At 33.4% G+C, this 26,280-nt stretch overlaps 1 protein-coding gene and 2 long non-coding RNA genes across 8 annotated transcripts in view; 1 reads left to right on the forward strand and 2 right to left on the reverse strand.

The window, feature by feature from the left end:
• LOC131543987 (uncharacterized) lies at positions 1-25,730 on the reverse strand. Of its 3 annotated transcripts, none has more exons than XR_009272007.1 (14): positions 25,665-25,730; positions 24,801-24,961; positions 22,487-22,573; positions 18,380-18,552; positions 17,564-17,711; positions 17,328-17,469; positions 14,891-14,977; positions 12,930-13,024; positions 11,048-11,100; positions 10,238-10,287; positions 10,059-10,149; positions 2,535-2,606; positions 1,351-1,487; positions 1-1,189 (listed from the first exon to the last, which is right to left on the reverse strand). It is a non-coding gene; the product is annotated as an uncharacterized LOC131543987 (long non-coding RNA). The 3 variants fall into 3 exon arrangements; XR_009272005.1 differs by having other exon boundaries at positions 22,417-22,573; XR_009272006.1 differs by lacking the exon at positions 2,535-2,606 and having other exon boundaries at positions 22,417-22,573.
• anpepa (alanyl (membrane) aminopeptidase a) overlaps positions 9,670-26,280 on the forward strand; it is an 18,340-nt gene continuing 1,729 nt past the window's right edge. Inside the window, exons 1-22 of one of the 3 annotated variants that reach the window (XM_058781845.1) lie at positions 9,736-9,777; positions 10,075-10,156; positions 12,328-13,060; positions 14,857-14,999; positions 16,921-17,060; positions 17,160-17,286; positions 17,374-17,528; positions 17,608-17,721; positions 18,419-18,562; positions 18,906-18,971; positions 19,075-19,140; positions 21,555-21,730; positions 21,821-21,897; positions 22,437-22,570; positions 22,652-22,707; positions 23,339-23,486; positions 23,567-23,658; positions 23,744-23,854; positions 24,788-24,955; positions 25,455-25,595; positions 25,684-25,765; positions 25,882-26,063. In XM_058781845.1, the coding sequence (XP_058637828.1) occupies positions 12,471-13,060; positions 14,857-14,999; positions 16,921-17,060; positions 17,160-17,286; positions 17,374-17,528; positions 17,608-17,721; positions 18,419-18,562; positions 18,906-18,971; positions 19,075-19,140; positions 21,555-21,730; positions 21,821-21,897; positions 22,437-22,570; positions 22,652-22,707; positions 23,339-23,486; positions 23,567-23,658; positions 23,744-23,854; positions 24,788-24,955; positions 25,455-25,595; positions 25,684-25,765; positions 25,882-26,034 (2,883 nt within the window). In that variant the 5' untranslated portion in view covers positions 9,736-9,777; positions 10,075-10,156; positions 12,328-12,470 and the 3' untranslated portion in view covers positions 26,035-26,063. Of the gene's footprint in view, positions 9,778-10,074; positions 10,157-12,327; positions 13,061-13,281; positions 13,406-14,856; positions 15,000-16,920; positions 17,061-17,159; positions 17,287-17,373; positions 17,529-17,607; positions 17,722-18,418; positions 18,563-18,905; positions 18,972-19,074; positions 19,141-21,554; positions 21,731-21,820; positions 21,898-22,436; positions 22,571-22,651; positions 22,708-23,338; positions 23,487-23,566; positions 23,659-23,743; positions 23,855-24,787; positions 24,956-25,454; positions 25,596-25,683; positions 25,766-25,881; positions 26,064-26,280 lie in introns of those variants that run through there. The other 2 variants (XM_058781843.1, XM_058781846.1) reach the window with 2 other exon arrangements.
• The window catches only part of LOC131543988 (uncharacterized), a 9,443-nt gene continuing 9,067 nt past the window's right edge, over positions 25,905-26,280 (reverse strand). For both annotated transcript variants that reach the window (XR_009272008.1, XR_009272009.1), the window contains exons 2-3: positions 26,135-26,205; positions 25,905-26,043 (exon numbers count right to left, since the gene is read on the reverse strand). This is a non-coding gene — a long non-coding RNA (uncharacterized LOC131543988). The remainder of the gene's footprint in view (positions 26,044-26,134; positions 26,206-26,280) is intronic.

Here is a 26,280-nt window from a genome sequence, read left to right on the forward strand (position 1 = left end):
TCCACATTATGTTGTCTGTGACAATAATACTAACAGTAATCATTTTAAAATATATCTAAAATAAAACAAAATGAAAATTAAGTAAATAAATTAAAAAAAACTGCATAATCATGAATATTTTCAAACCTCCACATTATAGTGTCCATGAAAAGAATAATAACTTAAAAATACATATAAAATAAAACCAAATAAAAATTACAGCAATTTGAAAAAAAAGATAAAAAGTCAAATTCTATGATTACACTAACCACGATCACAAACGGGGCACAAATTCTGGAGTATATTAGGTAGAGACAGTGGTCAGTAAGCTGCATGGGCATTATTCCTTTTGAGATGATTCAAAACCAATTCTTTTAGGTATAAACATGTATAAATAGTACAATTAACTGCCTTCCGATACTGAAGATTATCATTGAACCCTGTGGCTGATACAGTCCGTTTTCAAACAAACAGGGGATACAGAGCACAGCAAGCTCAGGGTTTGTTTGGATGTTGGTGGTCCTTTCTCTAATGAAACAAGAAAAGCCTTTTTACCGAAGTATAATCTGTGACAGTCTTGATTATCAGCATAATTACAGAGCTCTTTCGGCCCAAAGAGGAGAGCACAAAAGAACTGTGTTAACGTGGCACAAATAACTCGATCCTGGCACACACATTTAAGCCCTTGTCACATTTAGAAAATTATAGGGAGAGAGCACACATACACCCATTAAACAATGGACTGTACATCCACGGCCACCCAAGACTACAACTACAGCGATCCAGCCTCCAACGAGCACAAACTGTACCAGCGTGCCCTTCCGATCTCCCCACCCACTCAATGTTTTGCCTGTCCTCTTGCATTTGTTAAATCCTCATAAACCGTCCCCATAAAGACGGCACACAGCCCACCTACCTCGAGCGCCCCTTGTTGCTTTAATTCTCTCTCTGCGCTCAAGTGGAAATAAATGTGTTTACCACCAGAGGGTCACACATGCTAATGAGCCACTGTTTGTTTTTGAGGAGGAATGGAATTCGGGATGAGATGGGAAAAGGGGTGAAAAATTATAAATGTGCCCCAATCCAAATATCTCCTCACGCTCCTAAAAATAAATGTTGTTTATTGACATCAGTGGTTCCACAAAGAACCTTTATTATACAGGGAACCTTTCTATTCCACAAGAAGTTCTTCACGGTGGGAGCTGTTTATCTAGATTTAAGGAAAGCATTTGACACAGTAAATCACAAGGTTTTAATTAATAAGTTATCAAATTATAATTTTTCAACAAAAGTAATTAAATGGATAAGATCATATCTAACTGATAGACAACAGTGTGTTTGAATAGGCAATAAAATTTCACAATTACTTACTAATTCAGTTGGTGTACCTCAAGGTTCAATATTAGGTCCTTTGTTATTCAGTTTGTATAATAATGACTTTCCTGATGCTTGTGCACCTACTGCAAATTGTCAGATGTATGCTGATGATCCAGTTATATACCTGCATGCTAAAAGTAAAAAGCAAGGTGCAGAAGAATTGTCAGCAGAGATGGTTAATATTACTAACTGGTTAAAAAAAAAAAAAAAAATCATGTTTACAATGTTTACATGTTTACAATCATGTTTTTTTCCAAAGTCTGCAAATAGACCCAGATGTTACAGTAGCAGGTAGAAGGTTAAAGTCCATGAATATAAATATTTAGGTATAATACTTGACACACAACTTACATTTAAAAACAAGTTTAAAAAGTTGGGAATAGAATTAAATTTAATGAATTTAATAACATTTTTTAGACATGTTAGGAATAATTTAACCACTAAGGCTTCAAAGTTGTATATTAATGCTATGATCTTTTCACGCGTCAATTACTGTCTCACCAGTTGGACACAGACAGGTGGGACTACTTTACAACCAATAGAAGACTCTATAAGCAGGCTTTGAAAACATTGGATGAAAGGTCTAATTCATATCATCACTGTAAAAATTTTAAATATGGGTTTTTAAACTGGGAAAATATGATTAAATTTGCAGATATTTTACTTGTGTACAAAAGTTTGCATGGTATGGCTCCACCTTCTTCATTTGGACAGTTTTAAAGGCAATTTTCTCAATTTTACGATTTTTTTGCACCCTTCAGATTCCAGATAATCAAATACCTGTATCTCGGCCAAATATTGTCCTACCTTAACAAACCATACATCAATGGAAAGCTTATTTATTCATCTTTTCAAAATGACTGGTTTTATGGTCTAGGGTCACACATAAATAAATACAAAATAAAAAAAAATTAAGAATTGACAGAATTGTTAGATATGAACAATTATCTTTTTTTATCCTATGGCAGAAACAAGCTTTCACATATACAAGACTCATTCGTGTTGCCAGATCTTGCTAGACAAAAAAAAACAAAAAAACAAAAAGGCAAATAAGAACTCCTTTTTGGAACTTTTATTTTTTAGCGTGAATCAAACACAAAAATATGCAATTCGGAATTAATGGAAAGCTTTGGCCTTTGTGCTGACCCATATAAGTAGTGTATTATGAAATGCCTTACTAAGAATCTCCTTGAGAATGATTCTAGGGAGGGCTTTTTCTCTTCTTTCCAGGAATCAAGCGAGCAGACAGACTGCGGCAGACGAAGGCAAAGATTAGTAATCCTGTCGTATCTGAAGTATGTAACCAGGCTGACTGACTGTTGGCTAAACAACACGTTGCTATTTTAGTTATTGCGCAAGTCTTGGGTCATCTGGATATCAAAGACTTGTAATCAAGGGTTCCCCTCACAAAAACACTTCAAACACTACACTTTTAGTAAGATGGACTGTACAGTCGCTGGGCCAATAAGTATTATGTTGTAGGGATGCATAGTATTACACTTCAGACTGCATTACACTAATGCAATTCACTCTGCAGCTAGGCGTGATTCATAATACTGGCATGATGACAAACCAAAGCACTGGAATAGAGTCCCTTCTAACCCAAAAAGGCTTTATAAAAATCACTCTGGAACTAATTGAATATTATGTTACTAGTCCAATGCAATAAATTACAATTTAACCCACATATTTATGTGTAGACACTTGGCCGAGTTGTGTTCTAAGTTAGTTTGTTAGTCTGACCAGCAGAGAGCGCCACAAAACAGAATTACAGCCTTCACCGCTGGACCAAAACAACTGATGGATGTAAGATGTCAAGAGAGAGAGAGAGAGAGAGAGAGATTAGATAGACAGACAGACAGACAGACAGACAGACAGATAGACGGATAGACGGATAGATGGATAGATAGATAGATAGATAGTTTAATAAAATAAAAATATTTGTATTAAGTTACTCAAATACAGAAAGTTTAGAATGTTAATAAAAAGATGACTGCTAGTTATATTTAAAGTAAATAATACCTTAAAAGATTACCTTTATTTTATTAAAAAGTTAAAAACATCTAATGAAAAATATTCTTTAAAATATTATATTCTCATCATTTTGGTTTATTTTTGTAATTATTTGTCAGAATCAATGCTTTATAAATAAAAATAACTCATTAATTGAATTAATAAATAATAAAATTAGAAAGAAAGAAAGAAAGAAAGAAAGTGCAATTCTAATGGTAGCATAGTCTTAATTAAATCATTATAGTAAATTAATGTAACTTTACATTTCAAACTATATATTTTATAAATCTCATTTTTATTTTTATAAATCTCATCTCATTTTATGTACAAATATCATCAATAATGTTTTAAGGGTGTTTACTTTAATTAAAAGAGTTTCAAAGAGTTTATAATCATATCTGGGTGGTTTATTTATTTATTTAATTTTTTTGAGATTCTGCCCTCTTTTCAATGACAGAAGGAAATCCATCACTCACTTTGATTTCCAAATGTCAAGAAGGGCTGGTTGTTGGAGTTTATAGCTCCTGTCTTATGCTGCTGTGTTCAGTGCTGCAGTGAATTAATGCTCATGTTAATCACTTGACCATCAGACAAGCTGGATATAAACTCATAAAAAGACACTGTCATACATTTTTGTATTCTAGGCATGTAAGTAACTTTGATGGTATTATGAATTCAACAAAAGGCTTCCCACACAGCAATAAGTTTAACCAAATGTCACAATTTTGGATTAAACATGACATTTCTCAGCACAGAGAATGATATTAATGAATTCAGCATGAGCAAGGAATGTGAAAAGTGTAAGGAGAATCATCAGACTCTCTGAACAGGAAATCTGAATTTCAGCTATGACACTAGGAGGAAAAGTTTGTTCAGAAAAGAGAGAAAATAACAAAAAGACACCTGTGCACACAAGAAGGAGATGTAAAAATTTGTGACTGATGTTAAAAAAAAAAAAAAAAACACAGACATAAAAGATATATTTTTTTACTTAAAGCTGCAGTCCGTAATTTTTGCCTCTTTTTGCTTCAGCGCAGATGAATCTAATGTTTTGAGGTGAAAATTCTTATTTGGGTCATATATTCCAAGGACAGAATTTTACAGTAAATATCCACTCAGTGCGGTGACTGAGTGCCACACATTCACCTCAAAACATTAGATTCATTGGCGCTGGAGCTGTGACAACCACTGGCAACACAGATAATTCTGCAAAAAAGCTGCAATTCCAGGTTTTCAAACAGAGATGGCGACAAAGAGGCAAAAACTTGCGGACTGCAGCTTTAACACTAAGTGCCTCAAACAAAGTATTAAAAAAAGGTTATGTTGCAAATCTTTCTTTGTCAGAAATGTTCACTGTAGCAGCTCAGTACCTCATGCACGCATTTCTGATGGACCGATTCCCATAAATTGCATTGCAACCAGTCAATCAGTTTAAAGTTTACAAGTTTTAGAAAGCTCTTGCCTTTTTTGTGTACAATATTCATCAGACGGCCAGTCAACAGACTGTGGGTGGTAGATGGGTGCGCCGTCTGTGACCGAGGGTGTATTTGACAGCACTTTATCTAAACACTCCCTGTAATGTATCAAAGGTCACCGAAGGTCAAGTGAACCTGCTGTTGCTCCTCAGATCTCCTGAAAAGCCTGACAATCGTGCAATTAGTGCAACGAGGTGCAATACTTGATCTGAAAACATGCAACCCACCACCTCTCAGTGGGACAGGTGGGCTGTCCTTGAACTTCAATGCCATCTGTCTGTGAATGACCTCTACTTTGGATATTCACTAATTAAAGGAATTTGCTGGAGATATGGCCTGCCATGTTGTGTGATGAAGGTTTTTTTTTTTGTTTTTTTTTACCATTTTGTGATTATCAGCCAATAACATGAGTGTAAAATCTGCTTCCTCATTTGGATATTTGTATCATTTATATTGCACATTTCTTATGAATTTTTTATGAATTTAGAAAAACTTATACGGTATGAAAAGTAAGTGTTATATATAAATTTTTATTTATTTATAAATGTATAATTCACAGAGGGCTCAAACATTTTGAAAAATCGTTTTGCGAAGTACCCCCCTTCTAAAATATAAAGGTAGCTACATATTTCCAGCTATTTTTTTATTATTTATATGTGTGAAAAATATGATGTATGACATTATAAATACAACAAAACGACAGAGGGACTATCAAACTTCTTAAAATCTGGCCTCCTCTTCTGAAGGACCCTCCTAAATTTAAAACATAAAAATAGCTACATATTTTCAGCTAAATAAATAAATAAAATTAAAGACAACAAAATTAAATTATTATATCTATAATTATAGTACTATTTACATATTCGAAAACTTTTTGAAAAATATTATCATCCTCTTGTGTATAACCCTCTTCCTATTTTAAATAAAAAGGTAACTATATTAAAATATGTCTCACTTCTATTTTATAAATATATATATATATATATATATATATATATATATAGAGAGAGAGAGAGAGAGAGAGAGAGAGACAGACAACAAAATGAAATGATAATTTCTGTAATTAAATAATTTGATTTATCTTGGCACTAAAGCAAATTGTTAAAATATTTTTGGAAAATATTGATTTTTGTATTTTTATTTGACAGCATATTTGATATTAACACTTGTCACTTTTTGCACAAAACAATATGCAGATTTTCTAAAAAATAAATACATTTTATTATAAAATAAAATCATCATGATTTCTGAATGTCTTTAGAAAGCAGAATGAAATCTGGTGAATGTAAAAAAAAAAAAAATAAAATAAAAAATTTGTGAAAGCCTTAAAAAATGCAACTATTACAGTATTAGCACCTATATTATTGTAAAAGGTATAAAAGCTATTATATGCCACCTACTTTGCTCTATGATTCACAAGAGTCAACAGCTCGGTTAATGCTGGTCCACGGACATTAATAATGAAAAACATGAGAGAAATGTTTATAAATGCAAAACTCTCTCCATTCACTCTAGTGTGCACAATCCAAGAGAAAGAACGCCACAATAAACAACAGAACTTGAAAGACAAGACAATGAACACCAGCTGTTCACACTCTCATTTAAACAGGTCAAAAATGAAGTTTGTCTCTAAACTTCTCACAAGCTCCCTTCTGATCAAACCACAACTCTGAGAAAAAATCCCGCGGCTAAAGTAACTTAGTGAAAGAGGTTACATAACACACAATAACAGACACAGTGCCAGCCGTCAATAACTGCAGAGTTCAGAGACAGAAAGATGTGCTCTGCTCTAATCTGCTCTCGGAGGTGAGCAGAGTCAGGCGAGGTATTCTAAGGGTCCAAATGACCATCTTGCATTCATTTTCACACAGGAAATGAGATTCATGTGCTTTGAGGCCAAGGTATTTGAACTTAACCACCATAAAACACAGAGACCAAAATGTACTATTTTCCTTTGAGTGGTGAAATTCTTTTGTGAAACTAGAGGAATACTAACCAGTTTAACCATACTGTCCAATTCTGTCACAATCAGCACATTTCTTTTCAAATATTTACAGCCATTGTTTTATTTTTCATACATGCAAAGCATAAGATGTTAACCTAAAAGATAGGGATTCTGCCATTATTTATTCATCCTGGTGTTATTTTAGTATCACTGATTACAATTTTTTTTAAAATACTATTATAAAAAATTATATTGCTAACATTTTAACTAGATTTTATTTTTGTTTTCTGTTTTTACTTTAATTTTAGTTCAAGTTTTAGTCATTATACTGTGTGTTTTTGACATTTTTTATTTGTCCATATTAATGTTTATTTATTAGTTTTATTTTATTTAGTTTTAGTTCTTTTAGTACTTCAAGTTAAACTAAACGAAAATAAGAAATACAAATAAAAAGTTTATATTTTCAGTTAAAAATGTAGTAATTTTGCTGTTTTGCCATTTTGATTCGTTTTTTAATGTTTATAAAGATTTCTTGAATTTTAATTTATTAGTTTTAGTTTATTTAGTTATATTATAAAAAATAGAAATAAAATAAAATATTATATATAAGATTTGTTTTATTTCAAATAACATTTTTATGTTTTCCTTTTAATCATTTGTATCATTTTTATGTTTCTAATTTAATTAAAACAATTTTTTAAACTATAATAACACTGACTCATCCTCAAGTCTTCCCAAAACCCGTATGACTTTTTTTTTTTCATCTGTGGAACACAAAATAATTCAGTATTTCAAGTTTCTTGTTCACAAAATTAAATTCAATGTGGTCCAAAACTTCTGGCAAATGAATGCCAATAGAAGAGAGACCATCTAATTAAAGTACCGTGACCAAGCACATTTTGTTGTAATGTAAGAGCTGTATAAATCTGAAACTGACAATGTTGAAGTAATATACTGGCATGGAAAATGCATTTGGAAACGTGAAAGTCTTTCTACAGGGTTATACAGAAAACAGTGAAGAAGTTTGTGAAAACCACCAACTGAAAGGACCTACAGCCATCATATTGAGAATTATTCTGACATTCATTTTTACTGAGTGGCCTGTAAATGTATAACATTTGGTTCTTCTTACTAAGTACACATGATCATGATTTGTGGCAAGTTGCTCTAACTTACTGTACTTTGGAAATGAAGAAAAGTTTGGAAAAGTCTAGCAAGCAAAAACAAGATACCTCAAAATAAACCTCAAACGTGTTTCCTACATAACCTAAGTGAAAGAAATTCACTAAAACACAAACTGAGGTATATTTAGGGATTATTTATCTACATGCACCACCTTTTCAAGCCTTAGCTTATGTGTGCATTTGATGCAAACTGTAATTTCATGTTAGCCACTTAAAGAGTGTCTTTAAAGCTGTGATTTTTTTGGTTATTGCAGTTTGAAACAGACTTGCAGGAAATTGCTTTTCTTTGCAGGAAATATCCCTGGAGATGCTTTACAACTCCATCGCCAGTTAACAGAGGTAGAATACAATCTCTAACCTATATTAGGTGCAACACTTTAGTATGTGCAACGACACATATTCACCCTTCAAAACTTCATCAGACAATTCCCATCAGATTTAGAGTTAAAGTTTTCATGACTCGTTTGAATCATCTCCTGAAACAATACTCGGTTGTGAACATTTCCATCAAGACTTTCTCTCTGTTTATCTGCTTGGCATTCCCTGTGTGCTGCATTTCAGCTGAAATGGTTTATTGTATCCTGTTGGGAAAACACTGTCACATGCATACTGAAAACAGATGAGTTTCAACGAATTTCAATCTGCTTGTTAATTTTTGCCATAAATTCCACCCTGATCTTTGTTGCATTTTAGCATTTAAGCTGTTTGAAATGTGCTCGTTAACATTTACATTTATTCATTTAGCAGTTCGTCAAAATGTGCATTACTTTTATTCAGCAAGGATACGTTAAATTGATTAAAATAGACAGTAATTTCAAACAAATGCTGTTCCTGTAAAAAAAGAATCCACAGAAATAACAAGCAGCACAACTGTTTTCAACATTCATAATATAAGAAACGTTCAAATCAGCATATTAAAATGATTTCTGAAGGATCATGTGACAGTGAAAGCTAAGGTAATGATGCTAAAAATACAGCTTTGCATCACAGGAATAAATTACACTCAAACCGAAATTATATTCAAATAGAAAACACATTTTAAATTGTAATGGATTTCACAATAATAGTGTTTTCACAGTATTTTTGATCAAATAATTGCTGCTTAAGTACATAAATGTATGTATAGTATGTATATAATTGCACATACTTAGGGTTAGTGATGCAAGTATTAAACTTCGTCTGTTTTTGATGTATTGATGATTATGTTTTTCTAAAGGGAAGATAAACCGTGGGAGGCTTTAATATAATCAAATCACACCCAAATTACCTTTCAAGATCATAACTGATAGCAGACTGATGATAAACAGTATGATGACTGCATAATGACTGTTTCAATTTTGCATTTTTGTGCCCAAAATACAAAATATAGCCACAGGACAGAACTCTAAATATCTCTTAATATCTTAATTTACTCTTGAGAAAAGCACCTTTGTAATATCCAATGTACCTTCATTAGAGGTTCAAAAGTGGTCTCAAACTGTGCTCATTAAACATAACAGAGCCTCTTGAGCTATGAAAAAACATAACAATAAATGCTTCAAAGTGATCATATTTCCCCCCTAAAACGCCTCGACAAAGATTTGTTAGAGAATTCACAGTCCGTGTGCATATGTGTGTGTGTGTGTGGGTGGGTTTGGGGTGTGTGTGTGTGTGTATGAGAAAACCTGAGCTTCGTTTCGCCCCTCCTCCCAAATGGGAAGAAGTGTGTGTGTGTGTGTGTGTGTGTGTGTGTGTTTGTTTTTCCCATCAGCCTCATCATATTCACAGACTCTCCCACTTCTGTGACTTTCCCTATGGATACCTGGTATGTGCACTTTTACTCTCTTCTGTTCGTCAGTCGAGCATGTGTGTGTTTATTTGATTTGACTTTTATCTCACACAAGAACTAAGAAGAAGTCTTTCTACAAAAGCAAGAGAACTGCTGCAAGATCTTTGCGCTCCTGCGCTGCTGCATGCATGGCTTTCCAGACAGAGTGATTTAGCATATGGTCAACGGATGAGATGGGTTTCTTTGGTTTGGACTGCAGTGTGGGTGTTTCATATTTTAGAGGGTTGCAGAAAATTAGTGTATATATATTTACTTACATCAAATAACTTCCAGGTTGAGATGGTCGTACGCAGCAGAGCGAAAGGCTTATAGCTGTCAGACAAGCATTTAAGCAAAATGGTTTTACAGCTGAAAGGTGAGAGCAAAATATTCATATCAATGATTGCATGAATTTGTATATGCAAAACAATAATATGCAATAAAGACTTTGGCATACCTGTTAGGATCAATTTCCATACTGGTTTATATTCAGATCCAGCTGGTGGACTAGTTAAAAAATAAATAAAATAAATAAAATAAAAAATTGTAAATAAAATAAAGATTACTGGAGCTCAGTTTACAAGAAAATACCTGTTCAGTCTAATTCAATATTTCACATTTAATTCAATGTATTATTTGCCAGTTCTTTGTAATTACTTGTGAAACATACTAGCAATTTCTGAGAGAAAAATGTTGCAAAGTAAATTCAAAACATTTGAGGTAGCAAATATATATTTAACATAAACAATATAGTACATAATATTATACAGTAGCTTATATAAAAATGTTATATAAATAAATAAAATACAATTAATCAATAAAAATATAAAAAAGTTGCCTTGACAACTATATGAAATACATTTACTTTGAAGTACTAAAATCAAATCAAATAAATTATGGCATTTTTATGGCAAAGCTTATTGGTGTTATGATTATATTTTCATTGCCCCCTTATGCGACCACTGCAGTTTTTTTTCCAATGCAAAAACATCTGCAAGTTGAACTTTCACATACATTTCCCACTTACAAGGACACAAATTATTCTTCTTAAGAAAAGACTGCTCATGTTATCCATTGGTTTAATTGAAAATGAATCAGCTGGACAGGAAAGGCTTCCCAACCTATTCTATCCTGCACCAATGACATGATCCATTATGAGTGCACTTAAAATCTGTTCAAGCTTACAGGCCTGTTCACTTTTGCTCATATTTCTGCTTTCTAACACATAAACAGCTTTTAAGTGCATGTGATTGTTGACTGAACTCACATAACATGATAACAGGAAGATGGTAAATGAGGCCAGGCATCAAGAGGAAGCACCTGTGAGAAACGGCACAAAATGAATTAGTGAATTTGATTATTCCAGATGTGCAGCATGTAACTTTTTGTACTAAGACTTAATATTAATTTCAGATTAATTGCAGATTTTGTCAGCCAGTTGCATCATGTTAAACTTGGGTTAATATGAATGTGAAGTGTATTAAATATGCAATTTAGGATTTTACTTAAAGGGGGAAAAAAACTACAATTTTATTTAATATTTTATTTTATTTTAAAGTTATTCATTTTAGTTTGTTCTAGTAGATCTTTTACATACAATGAAAGTGAATGGAGACTGGCATTTCTGAGCTACAAAATGAGAAAAACAGTATTATAAAACTACTGTATAAGTTGTCTATACAGCTCAACTTACGAATCATTCATTAGTTGTGTGTGAGTAAAATAAATTAGTTTTGTGTGTTATTGATGTAAATAAAATATAAATATTACAAGAATACTTATTTAAATAATATGTATAAATGTTATAAAAAAATCTAATATAAATAACAGTGCCTTCTCTGCTGGCCTAATAATATGTTATAATAATATTAATACATGCCTGTAAGAACATCGGGTGGACTATATTTTTGACATTTTATTAGGTTAATGCTCCAGCTAGAAATTAAGTACGTTGCGCAGCTGTGGCAACTTGTTGAATTGTGTTAATTGGGTTTCTTGCTTTATAATAGCGTTCATTCTCACTACGTGAGATACCTGTCTGTGATGCGATGGCCTATTATTTCTGTCAAATATTTATGGTTTCTATAGCCGTGGCATCGTTATGATGCCAGCTGGACTAATTCATGCAGGACACCACTGAAGACCTGCCACCGATAAATAATAAATACAAACTTACAGATGTTGCCCTGACAACTAAATGAAATACGTTTAAGTTCGTTGAGTACTAAAATTACTCAAATCAAATAAGAAACAAGAAAACAAAATCTAATAAAAATGACAAAATCCCATTAAAAACGTTCTAATATTTAAACTAAACATATAAAAATGTACTCAAAATAGTAATAAATACAACAACAGTATATTAAAAATAGTAAAATAACACTGTAGGCATTGTTATTCACAGCTTTCATTGTTTGGAAAAGAGCAGCGTACGTGGAGATTCTGCAAAATATCTCCTTTTTTGTTCCACAGTAGAGAGAAAGTCATTCAATTTTAAATGTCATGAGGGTAAGTAAATATTGACATTTTCATACTTGTTTCCTTTAGGTATTTAAATCACCGAAGATGGAAACCATCTATTTGTTTTTGTTGAAGGCAATGTCATGCTAGCATCATCTCAACAACACCGCGAAGAAGTAAAACGCACATAAAGGACATCACCAGTTTCCCAACTTAAACCAGAGTGAACAATGGGGAAAGGATATTACATCAGCAAACATCTGGCCACTGCAGCCATGGTGCTGGCCGCAATAGCCTTGGTGACCATCATTGCATTATCAGTGGTTTACAATCGAGAAAAGTCCAAAAACGCAGCAAAATTCACCAACGCAACTACATCGCCAGTATCTCCCACCCCGAAGACTTCCAACGAAGCCTGGGACAAATACAGACTGCCTGATACTCTGTCTCCAGAGTACTACAATGTGACTCTTTGGCCCCGTTTGGTGAGGAACGCCAATGAGATGTATATTTTCACTGGCATCTCTGGAGTGATGTTTACTTGTGTGAAGAAGACAGACCTGATATTAATTCACTCCAACAAGCTGAACTTGACTCTTTTTAAGGGGCACCATGCAAAACTCACGGGTTTGAGCGGTGTAACGGCTCCGGCCATAAAGACAACCTGGTTTCAGATGGAAACTCATTACCTGGTAATTCAACTGGAGGGAAAACTGAAGCCTGGCAAGTCCTATTGGCTCTACACAGAGTTCACAGGAGAGCTTGCTGATGATCTGGAGGGTTTCTACAGGAGTGAATACATGGAAGATGGGGAAAAAAAGTGAGAAGTTGTTTTTGGAAGCAATACAGTTTCCCTAATAGATACTAAAGCAGCTATAAATGTCAGAATGTCATTGCATTAGGCACAAAATATCAAACCACGTGGCATCTGAAAACAGATGAAACATCTGCTAGAGATTTCTCTGAAATAACAGCCATTTCTGCAATTGCTTCTAAGCAACTGCTTTTAAAGATCAGTGGATGTATGAAGTCAGTTCCTTTCAAGTTCTCTTGCAGACAAACCACAGGTGTACTTCCCTTCATGTTCAGCAACCAGAAAATGTCACGAAACTTCATATGTGCATTCATTTTGAATAGCATATACACTACTGTTTAAAAGTTTGGGGTCAGTACTATTTTTTTTTTTTTTTTTATAAATACCTTCAAGGATGCATTAAATCGAACAAAAGGTGTCAGTAAACCCTATTAAAAAAGTAATGTTTGTATAGTTCAAATCTATTAAAATAGACTTATTTGGAGTACTACTAGTGCACAATGCACATTTTGTAATACTGCATGATCTCTGAATAACATTAGTCTTTTAATGCAAGATATTTAAAGTGTACCTGAAGTATACTTGCAATAGTTCCACTTTAGCACAATCAAATACATTCAGTATATCTTTAGTTGGACTTCATCTCTACTTCCGCACAATTAACGTGCATGAAGTATAAAATCATTTGTTCCAATTTATCAGACTTTAAGCATACCAGTTTAGTATCCTAAATATACAATTGCAGGGTATTTTTATTAAGCACATAAATATTTAAATGTATTTGTAGTATACTTAACATAAATGTATTTCAAATACATTGTAGTATATTTATTCTTCACTATAGGGAACACATGTGTAATGTTACAAAATTGATGTTATTAATGTTATTTCAAACTCTTTTTGAGATTTCTGCTCGTCAAACAATACTGAAAAAAGGATTAAGATTTCCACAAAAACATTGAGAAGCACAACTGTTTTCAACATTGATAATTATATATATTTTTAAAAATGTTTCTTGAGCACCAAATTAACAGGATCATGTTATTTTAAATTGTAATAATATTTCACAATATTACTACACTGTAAAAAGTGATAAGTTGACTTAACTTAAAAAAAATTGAGGAAACCCGTTGCCTTAAAATTATTAAGTAAATAATAATAATAATAAAAAAAAAGTTAAGTGAACTTGACAATTCACTTAACTTATTTTTTTTTAATTATCATTTACTTAAAAATTTTAAGGCAACAGGTTTCCTAAAATTTTTTAAGTTAAGTTAACATCACTTTTTACAGTGTATTTTAACTCAACACTAAACTTCTGAATGGTAATACATCTATTGTTTTATCATTTAAAAATCTAACAAACATTTTTTTTCTGAAATGTTGTGCTTAATAAATGCCACTTGGTTTTATATTTTTATAATGCAATTAAATCAAGACATGCGACTCATGCACTGTAAAAAGGGATAAGTTGACTTAACTTAAAAATTGAGGAAACCCGTTGCCTTAAAATTATTAATTAAATAATAATAATAATAAAAAAAGTTAACTTAACTTATTTTTTTAAATGATTATTTACTAAATAACTTTAAGGCAATGGGTTTCCTAATTTTTTTTTAAGTTAAGTCAACTTATCACCTTTTTACAGTGTGTTACTAAAAATAATTTCTTTGATGTTGTTCCTTTCAATCTTAGAAAAACACTGTAGATCATTTAAATTTAGAAATATGGCATCACACTGACTGATCTGAGTTTATAGTTTTGTGATCCAACAACACTTGAACTGCTCTTATGTTTTGCAGAATTATTGCCATCACTCAGATGCAGGCCACTTACGCTAGAAAAGCTTTCCCGTGTTTCGATGAACCTGGCATGAAAGCTGTGTTTCATATCACTCTCATCCATGACCTGGAAATGACAGCACTGTCAAACAGCCAAGAAATTAGTAAGACAAACAATCCATCACAAAGCCTATAATAGTTCCTTGACTAATTACTTTGTATTTCAGTGAAAGACCGAATCTGTATGTGCTGCCCTAAACAAGCTGCAGCAAAAAGGGTTTTCAGGCCCACTGGAGATTGTAGGATTCAATTGTTGTCACCTGCAAATTTTACTATGAAATTTGCAATAGTTTTACCCTCCGATCTGATTTATTTACTTAATTTAAATATTTAAAACTTAAAATTGGAATGCATTAACTAAAAACAATACATTAAGAATAAAATGTATCAAAATGACAACAAATTAACAATAAATAATTATACTACATTCATTACATTTTCCATTAAATGTTTAAATTTTTTTTTTTCACGTATTTTTGTTTACTTTCTCCCTCTTAGACCACAAGAGGGCCCCATAACGGTCTAATTGAGCCGTAACTGCTTCCTGAGCCAGTTTTTAGTGTATTTAAAAATGGAAGTTAAAGGGTATGTAAAGATCACAAAATAAAACACCAAAAAATATCATTAAAAAAGTCTAAGACTTGTGCTCTATATCCCAAGCCTTCTGAAGCCACATACTATCATAGACTACAAAAATGGTGAATAGACACCATATTTGATCTGAGAGCTGCTGCAGAGGGGACGGTTTTCAGTGAATAAGGACTTCAAAAAAGTACTGCTTCAGATGATTAAAAAATAGAGCAGGATATTCAAAAATTCCCATCTGTAAACCATGGAAGAGAGAGTTATGGGTTTAGAACAACATGAAAGTGATGATGATTAATCAACTATTTGTGCAAAGTTTGTATATTCGTTTGCATGTCTTTTGTGGTTTTTGAGTCATAGACTGCGGGTTATGTGACATTCGGCAGCATCTGTCCTCCTGATGTTGGCACTTATTTCAGCTGTATTTGTTTTCCATGCAGTTATTCCCTCAACTGCCATCAGCTTCAAATCTAATCTTGACTATGTGTACATGAGCAAAGCAGGCAAAATTTTGTCTCAAATCGTGTTTTGCTTGCAGGGCCAATTTCAAATCAAAACAGCGTTTCTGTATCCCATTAGTTGAATCCTGTCAAGATTTTAAAAATGACTGTAGGCGAGTGATAGACATGTTTAACAACATGGAATTAAAATGGACTTATTTAATATATTGAATTAGCCTATTCATTTACTCAATACATTGACTTCTAAACAGTTTTAACGTCCATCTATTCTATGATTTTTCATGCCACGACAAATGTCAATGTCAGAAATCTTAATTTAAGAACACAATTTTGTTATTTGCTATTAGCTACAATTAACTGGCATATTAAAGGCATTTTTGTAGCTCAAACAGTAAAGAAATGGCAAGGTCATGCATGGTTCAATTCCCAGGGAATACACAAACTGATCAAATGTATGCCTTGATGATATTCACCCAAAAATTAAAATCTTGTCATTATTTACTCACCCTCACGTTGTTCCAAACCTCTATGCATTTATTTTTTCCACAGAACACTAAGAAATATATTTTAAAAAATGTTGGTTTGTTTCCCTTTGACTGCCATTGTATTTTTATTTTTTTTGTCCACGTAATGAAAGTCAATGGCTACCAAACTATTTGGTTATCAACATTCTTCAAAATATCTTCTTTCGTGTTGAACAGAACAAAAAGTCTGATTTCGAATGACATGAGGGCATGCAACAAATGACAGAATTTTTATTTTTTTCTATACCTTTAAATGCAATATAAGTCGCTTTGAATAAATTCACAAATGTAATATATTTTAAAATGTACTTTTTATTAATATGATGGCAATGCTGAATTTAAATGTAAATGCCAAATTCATAAATGTAAATGTAAATAATTGAACAAAATCATTTCATTACTTGCTACATTTTCAGAAATAGCTCTAATTGTAATTTCTTATTTTTTCATCTTAGAAACAGAAAATGTCATCATCGATGGAACGAAAATTACCAGAACGATATTTGGACCCACAAAGAAGATGTCAACATATCTCGTCGCGTTTGTTGTCAGTGATTTCAAGTACATCAATGCTAAAGACAAGAAGGGAATTTTGGTAGGGCTTCTACACCAATTCATAAATCTAAGCTTTATGAAGAGGAATATTGTATAGACGTGAGGTTATTTGAAAACTTGTTTGTTTGGCTTGTCAAAGGTAAGAATATGGGCAAGAAAAAAAGCCATTGATGATGGGCAAGGCGACTATGCGCTCAAAATCACTCAGCCAATACTGGAGTTCTTTGAGAAATATTACAACACTAGCTATCCGCTTTCTAAGTCAGGTACGAGCAACTTCATTCATGATAAAAAATAAAACTGTTACCCTTAAAAGCACAGTAGAATAAGCAGTTATCCTCCTGTTTTCTTAGACCAGATTGCATTGCCTGACTTCAACTCAGGAGCCATGGAAAACTGGGGTCTTGTCACTTATAGAGAGACGGCTCTTCTATACGATCCGCGGACGTCTGCCAATGGCAACAAGCAGAGGATTGTGACTGTTGTTTCTCACGAGCTGGCTCACATGGTACGTCTAGGCACAGTAAAAGGGACTCGGAGTACTTTTTGCTTCGCACAGTTTGCCATGTGATTTATGTGTCTTCCAGTGGTTTGGAAACCTTGTGACGCTGAAATGGTGGAATGATCTCTGGCTGAACGAGGGATTCGCTTCATACGTGGAGTATCTGGGCGCTGATTATGCTGAGCCCACCTGGAACATGGTAAGAACATCATTCAGAGGATTTTTTTTTTTTTTTTTTTTAATAATTGCATTTACTCTTACATAGTGTAGAAAACCGTGCCTGTATTTAAAGTTGAAGTATGTACATACTTTCTCTGTTCCAATTTAATGAACAGAAACAACTAAAAGTAATCAGTAGGTCTGTTTAAGCAAAGGTTTGGCTGGTTGGAAGCAGGCAGTCCTGCTGGTGGATGCTGTCTCCCTTGATGGTCATTTAGAAATAGCCATGTATTCAAAATCAAGTTTTGTTTGCAAGCAACATATAAAAAGTGCCGGTTTACTTTAACATGTTCTTGGTGAACTTGAAACATCCATTCATTCATTCATTCTTTCATTTGGCAACGTTTTTGGGAAACCCGAGGCATTTATAAATAAATGAATAAAATAAAATAAATAACGTCAAACGGGTTCTTGGTGAACCTGATTTATTTATTTCTGACACACAAAGTAAATGAAAAATTTATTAAATAAGATATTTATTGGTTTATTTATTTATCAGGCAAACAAGCTTTTGGTAAATAATATATTTAGTTTATTTAATGAAAAATGAATGAATGAATGAATTTATTATGAAAATTTCAGGTTTGCCAAAAACTTGACTTGTAAGCTGTTCAGCTAAATTTATTGAAGAGACACACCTTGTAACGTAATTTACAATCAACTCTGTCTCTCGCCAGAAAGACCAGATGATTCTTTATGACCTGCAAAGAGCGTTTGCTGTGGATAGCTTGACTTCCTCTCACCCCCTCTCCCGAAAGGAGGAAGAGGTCAACACACCCTCAGAAATCAGCGAAATGTTCAACACCATATCCTACAGCAAGGTATAAAAATCTACTGCATTATCATGACAACTAGCAACTTAACAATGCCTAAAAAACAATAAGAACACACTGAATAGCAATGGACTAGCCATCATTCTGAATACTTAGGACATTGTAACAACCACATAGCAACACCCTGACAACAATCTACAAACCCCGAAACAGTATTGATTACAACATTAAAAATGTTTTGGATCTTTATGTTGGGTTTCAGCTTGAACACTGATATTTTGGAATTTCGAAAGACCACCACTCTCGAGAGGTTGCAAATAAAGTCATAAAGCAGCCAGGGTAGTTTCAGTCCAGTCAGAGATAAATGCATTTCATATGTTTGTCATTACAGGGAGCCGCAGTGCTTAAAATGCTCTCTGAATTCCTGACAGAGCCGGTGTTTGCCAAAGGACTTGGTGTAGGTCTTACTCTCATGTTTTTGAACAAGTTCGAAAGTTCATGCAACTTTCGCGCCGTATTTCGTGACCTGATAGTACAGTTGTGTTGTTCTTCTCTCACAGACTTATCTGAAGCAGTTTGCTTTTGGAAGCTCAGTGCATTCAGATCTCTGGGACCATCTTCAAAAGGTGGGCTGTTTAACTGCTTGAGATTTATATGTGATAAAGCTGGGCAATTGCAAGTTTTTAAGTTAGAATTGCGTGATATAAAGTCATAATTGCGTGTTATGAAATCAGAATTGTGAGATATAAACTCTCAATTGTAAGAAAATAGTCTTTTCCCTTATAGTTGGAATTTACAACTCATAATTTTGAGTTTACATCTCAGAATTGCAAGAAAAAAGTTTATATCTCACAAATTTGACTTTACAATTTGCAATTGTGAGAAAAACTTTTTCACTATGAATTAGACTTTAAAACTCACAATCGTGAGTTTCACACAATTCTGAGAAAAAAAAGGTCAGAATTGCAAGAAAAAAGTCAGCTTAGGCTATATCTTGCAATTCTGATGTTTTTTTTTTTTTGCAATTGCAAGTTTATATCTTGAAAATCGAAGAAAAAAATTAGAATTGCAAGATAAAATTTTATGTCGCAATTCTGATGTTTTTTCTCGCAATTGCGAGTTTATATCTCACAATTCTGACTTTATAATTTGCAAGTGTGAGTTTATATCTCACAATTCTGAGAAAAAATTCAGAACTGCAAAAATGTCAGTTTATCTCACAATTTTGACTATAATATGCAATTGTGAGTTCATAGCTCACAATGCTGAGAAAAAAAGTCTGATTTGCATGAAAAAAGTCAGTTTATATCTCGCAATTCTGATGTTTTTTCTCACAATTGTGAGTTAATATCTCACGATTCTGACTTTATAATTTGCAATTGCAAGTTTATATCTCTGAATTCTGAAAAAAGTCAGAACTGTGAGATATAAACTCGCAATTGTAAGAACATTGTCTTTTTCCTTCAGAATTAGACTTTAAAACTCACAATCGTGAATTTCACACAATTCTGAGAAAAAAAGGTCAGAATTGCAAGAAAAAAGTCAGCTTAGGCTATATCTTGCAATTCTGATGTTTTTTTTTTCCAATTGCAAGTTTATATTTTGCAAATCGAAGAAAAAATTAGAATTGCAAGATAAAATTTTATGTCGCAATTCTGATGTTTTTTCTCGCAATTGCGAGTTTACATCTCAAAATTCTGACTTTATAATTTGCAAGTGTGAGTTTATATCTCACAATTCTGAGAAAAAATTCAGAACTGCAAAAATGTCAGTTTATCTCACAATTTTGACTATAATATGCAATTGTGAGTTCATAGCTCACAATGCTGAGAAAAAAAGTCTGATTTGCATGAAAAAAGTCAGTTTATATCTCGCAATTCTGATGTTTTTTCTCACAATTGTGAGTTAATATCTCACGATTCTGACTTTATAATTTGCAATTGCAAGTTTATATCTCTGAATTCTGAAAAAAAAAGTCAGAACTGTGAGATATAAACTCGCAATTGTAAGAACATTGTCTTTTTTCCTTCAGAATTAGACTTTAAAACTCACAATCGTGAATTTCACACAATTCTGAGAAAAAAAGGTCAGAATTGCAAGAAAAAAGTCAGCTTAGGCTATATCTTGCAATTCTGATGTTTTTTTTTTTTCCAATTGCAAGTTTATATTTTGCAAATCTAATAAAATTTTATGTCGCAATTCTGATGTTTTTTCTCGCAATTGCGAGTTTACATCTCACAATTCTGACTTTATAATTTGCAAGTGTGAGTTTATATCTCATAATTCTGAGAAAAAAATCGGAACTGCAAAAAAGTCAGTTTATCTCTCACAATTTTGACTCTATAATATGCAAGTGTGATTTTATATCTCACAATTTTGAGAAAAAAAAAGTCAGAATTGCATGAAAAAAGTCAGTTTATGTCTCGCAATTCTGATATTTTTTCTCACAATTGTGAGTTAATATCTCTTAATTCTGAAAAAAAGTCAGAACTGTGAGACATTTAACTCGCAATTGTAAAAATATTCTCTTTTTTTCCTTCAGAATTGGACTTTATTTCTCGCAATTATGAGTTTATATCTCACAATTCTGAGAAAAAGTTTTTATTGCAATTGCGAGTTATACAGTCAGAATTGCATGATACAAACTCACAATTGTGAAACAAAAACATCAGAACTGCGAGATAAACAATCGCAATTACCCTCATTAACTTTTTATTCAGTGGCAAAAACGGGCTGTGTCCATAGTTTAAAACAAGCTTGTACAATATGTGTTTGTGCAATTTCATGCATCTTTTCCACTTTTAACAAGAGAATTTGTTTTACCTCCACTTCGCATGTGCTGCACTTGGAATAAAACTTACTTTAACAAGACTGTTAATAAATGTTGTAGTTACATTTTTGAAGTTGACTAGTTAAATGTAAAAAAAAATGTTGAAATCGTAAATCAGTCTAATGTTCTGAAAAAAAATTGAGCCCTAATATGTGGTGTAGTGAACACTGTAAAACATTAAGGAACTTTTCATTTTCACTTCTTAACCAGGCATTAGATCTAACTCCAGGAGTGAAACTACCGTATAGTGTTCATGAGATCATGAACCGCTGGATACTACAGATGGGTTTCCCAGTAATCACTATCGACACTCGAACAGGGAACGTCAGCCAAAAGCACTTTCTTCTAGATCCTGAAGCAGTGGTGGATAGGAAATCTGAATTCAAGTATGTTGTCAAACATCATCATTGTAATATAAAATTTCCAGATCCTGTGAAAACCCTTCTTATAAGTCTAACTGCTGTGTTAAACCTCAGTTATGAATGGTTTGTACCCATCAAATGGATGAAGAAACACCAGGTGCAGGATCAGCTGTGGCTTCTTCAGAAATCAGGTACATTAAACCTTGTTAAGTCACTTTATACTTTTCATCTACCTCAAGACCTTGCAACAGGTCTTGCACGCTTTCGCTCAGCCAATAAAATCGCAGGTCACTCGGTTCTTAAAGTTTTGTGTCTCTGCACTCCAACGCAAGGGCATCCGGCCAATATTTAGTAGGAAAAGAGTCAAATCTTACTCACTATTCTACAGGGGGTTGGAGATGCATGAAATCCTGGATTTTGGAAATTAGATTTGTTTTTAGAAGACAAGGGAGTGAAGCTTACAAAACTATTCTGGCTCGAGGGAAAGCTTTGAGTGCATGCATTTGCTTTTACATTTACTGAAAACCAAAGGAAAAGTGTTTAATATGTAAAACTTGTCGTTCATAATGAAAGGGCTGTTGCTTGGTGGTTATCTACTGGCCCAAGTATAAAGATGCATGTATTTATTTTGTATTTGCACTGCCAGTACTGTAACTTGTTGTCAAATGAAATGTTTTCTCCTTGCATGAAGATACTGTTTAAAATATTACCTTATTTTATCTGCTCTAAGCTCTACACAACCCCATGAAAGTCAGCAAAAATGAATGGGTGCTGGCCAACCTCCATGTGTCAGGTTACTTCAGAGTGAACTACGACCTTGGGAACTGGGAGCGACTTCTCAGCCAACTGGAGTCCGATCACCAGGTCCTGTGTGAAAATAATGAGAATGAACAGTCTCAAAAGGGCCAAAAAGACCCAATATTTGAATGTCTTTTCTTTATATAGGCGATACCTGTGGTAAACAGAGCTCAGATTCTGGATGATGCATTTAATCTGGCAAGGTGAGAGTTATTGCATGTGCACTGCCAATCAAAAGTTTTTTTTGTTTTTTTTAGAAATTAAATTTTATTAAATTTTTATTTAAAACTTTTATTTAGCTATAGGGTGCATTAAATGAATCAAAAGTGACAGTAAAGACATTCATAATGTTACAAAAAAAGCAAATAAATTCTGTTCTTTCTCTTCCTGAAACAAACAAACAAAAAGTATTATGTTTTCCACAAAAATATTAAGCAGTACAACTGTTTTCAACATTGATAAGAAATGTTGGAAAAAATAAGTAATGGTTGTGGAAAAACACAGGAATGAATTTTGATCAAATGCAGCCCTGATGAGCAGAAGAGACTTCTTTAAAAATCATTAAATCATCTTACTGAGCCCATACATTTTTGAATGGTAATGGGTTCCCACAAAGTATTTATTTACTATGAATCAGTTAAACTGATTCACAATTCAGTCGAAATGATTAATGAGTAAATCCGTCTGAATCAAAGTGATTTTTAAAAGTTTGTATCTATCCAGTAATTGAAAACAACTTAACAGGTCATGAAAAATCGTGGAAATTCACTGGTAAAAAATGTGGATGACTGTATTTATTGTAGTCATTTTTTGTTTGTTTGTTTGTTTTTCCAGAGCATCCATTATAAACATAACGTTTGCTTTGAGAACAACTAAATATCTCTTGCATGAGCGGGAATACATTCCATGGGAGGCGGCGCTTCGAAATCTGAACTATTTTTTCCAGTTGTTTGATCGCAGTGAAGTTTATGGTGCCATCCAGGTTGGTTAAATCTCATTTTTATAATCGAAACTGAAGTAATACAGCTAGATTACAGGGACTGCTGTTTGTATTTATTTTAGGCTTATCTTAAGAAACAAGTCAAACCGCTATTTGAATATTTTGGGACTATCAGCTCAAACTGGACAACAGTTCCCTCTGGCCACACTGATCAGTAAGGACAAATCTTTCATATGTCACATGCTTCCCAGACTCAATTTGCTTTATATAGATAAAGTTATGTTTAATTTTGTCCTCAGGTTCACACAGATCATTGCGCTGTCTCTAGCCTGCAGTACCGGCGTAGAGGGATGCAGAGAACTAACCAGGAGCTGGTTCAAAAAATGGATGCAGAATCCTCATAACAACGCGTGAGTGCAACCCTCAAAGGAAATTAAGCAATATCCTATGTAGATGATTGTATATCACGTCTTAAGCAATTTTTTAGATCAGTAACTAATAACACCAGTTCCTTTAAAGTGTCAGTTCTTCAGAATGTTGTATGACATGTTTTTGAGATGTTTCAAATGCTTGACACTCAATGTCAGTGGAGTAAATGAAACTTAGCTTTATACAGTGAACAGTGACGTTATTAACGTAATTTCGGGAGGAGTACGCCCATCTAATCTTTCAATTAATATCCGAGCATAAAAACAGCCTCTTACCATTTCCATTTTTAGTTCTTTCGGCATCCCTCCACCTCCCCATCTCCTCCTTTATGCATATTTATTTCATTTATCCTTCTGTCTACAGGGGGGTTACCAGAGCTTGGGGGGTTACTTTTTGCATCTGAACTCTTCATATTTTAATACAGTGCACCAATATTGTGCACAATAAGATCAGAACCATACCTCTAATATTATGATACACCTATCTGATGTAGAATTAAAATATTAAAAATTAAAAATATACATATTGCACATTGAATGTACACTATACCATTTAAAAGTTTGAGTTTATTAAGATTTTTTAAAGAATTTATTAAGCAGTGATGCTTTCATTTGGTCAAAAGTCATCTATAAAAAGATTTATATTTCAAATAAATGCTGTTCTTTCGAACTTTCCATTCATCCAAATCATCCTGAAAAAATATATCACGGTTTCAAAAAAAACAAAGGAAAAAAAAAGAAGCACAACTGATTTCAACATTGATAATAACAAGAATTGTAGAATGATTTCTGAAGGAAAATAAATCATATTTTTTAAATGTGTTAAAACAGCTATTTTATATAGTACCAATAGTTCACATTTTTGGTGTTGCATTTGTGATGAAATAAATAAATGATGAAAAAAATTCTGTTTAGGATTCATCCCAACCTGAGGTCGACGGTGTACTGTGACGCCATCGCTGCAGGTGGTGCAGAAGAGTGGAATTTTGGCTGGCAGATGTTCCAGAAGGCCACAGTCGCAGCTGAAGCTGTCAAACTGAGATCGGCTCTGGCCTGCACCAAAGTGCCCTGGTTACTGAACAGGTAGCTCTGGGGAAGCATAAAGGTCGAAGTAAAAAATTCTTATATTAACACTCACTTTCCAATGACAAACACATTTTATGGGGTTATACCTAATAAACCTGAACAGAACTTACCTTGTCATGTCATGTTCTGATATTTTTAAGCATCCTTTTGTTTCCAGTTTTATAGTTTAACACAACAATGTCTCCCCCAAATATTAATATGGCTTAATATGCTTATTATGCAATATGCTTTTTATGACAAGATTATGGCAAAATACTATATAGCTTTTTTCTTCACATTTTTTTAATTGTGCTTTTTAAGAGAGAATCACATTTTTTTTTTTTATTACTTAAAGCCCCACAAAACAAATATCAAAAGGAATTTCAATTCAGAAATTAGAAACATGTTTATTATAGAAATTGTGTGTTCAAGTCATCACCTGTCTGAATTGCATTTTTCGTAGATGCATTGTAATACTCTAGGTACTGTGCGTTTAACATGTTCATGTTTTAATAAGGTACCTGGAATACACTATGAACCCAGAAAAGATACGCAAACAGGACGCCACTTCTACCATTGGGTACATTGCCAGTAATATCATTGGCCAACCTTTGGCATGGGACTTTATCCGGGCAAACTGGGACTATTTCTTCAAAGCGTAAGTATGCCAAATACCATAAAACACACACAAAGAGAAAGAAAGAGACAAATGTATAAAAGTACACACTTTTGGTATTACTTATCAGGTACGGCACTGGATCATTCACTTTCTCCAGATTAATTAGTGACGTCACCTATAGATTCTGCACACCATTTGAACTCAGTCAGGTACATGACCTTTGACCTTACAACCACACAGCAAAAATCTATTGCATGCACTGTGAGAGCGAGGCTTATAAGACATAACCTGACTTAAGTGTTAAATCCTTGCTGTCTTTGTTCAGTTGAAACGCTTCCAAAAGGACAACGCTGAGACCGGATTCGGCTCGGGAACTCAAGCGCTGCAGCAGGCCATCGAGAAGACAAGAGCCAAGATTAAGTGGCTGGCGGAGAACAAGGAACCGGTTCTGCAGTGGTTCCTCTCAGAATCAGAGTAAAACTCACATCTGTGTGCCGTGAGATCAGAGTAAGTTCAAGTATTGCTTCAGTAATTTCAGCTGGATTAAAAAAATAATCATTCTGTCATCACTTACTCACCCTCATGTCGTCCAAACCTGTATGATTTTTCCCCCGTGAGACACAAAAGGGCAATATTGAATATCCTGAAACTGGAAACAGAAAACATATTTAACAATATAACTGTTTATAAATGCAGCCTTGGTGAGCATAAGAGATCTTACTAA

This window comes from Onychostoma macrolepis, chromosome 07, assembly GCF_012432095.1.
Source record: "Onychostoma macrolepis isolate SWU-2019 chromosome 07, ASM1243209v1, whole genome shotgun sequence".
Classification (NCBI taxonomy): Eukaryota; Metazoa; Chordata; class Actinopteri; order Cypriniformes; family Cyprinidae; genus Onychostoma; species Onychostoma macrolepis.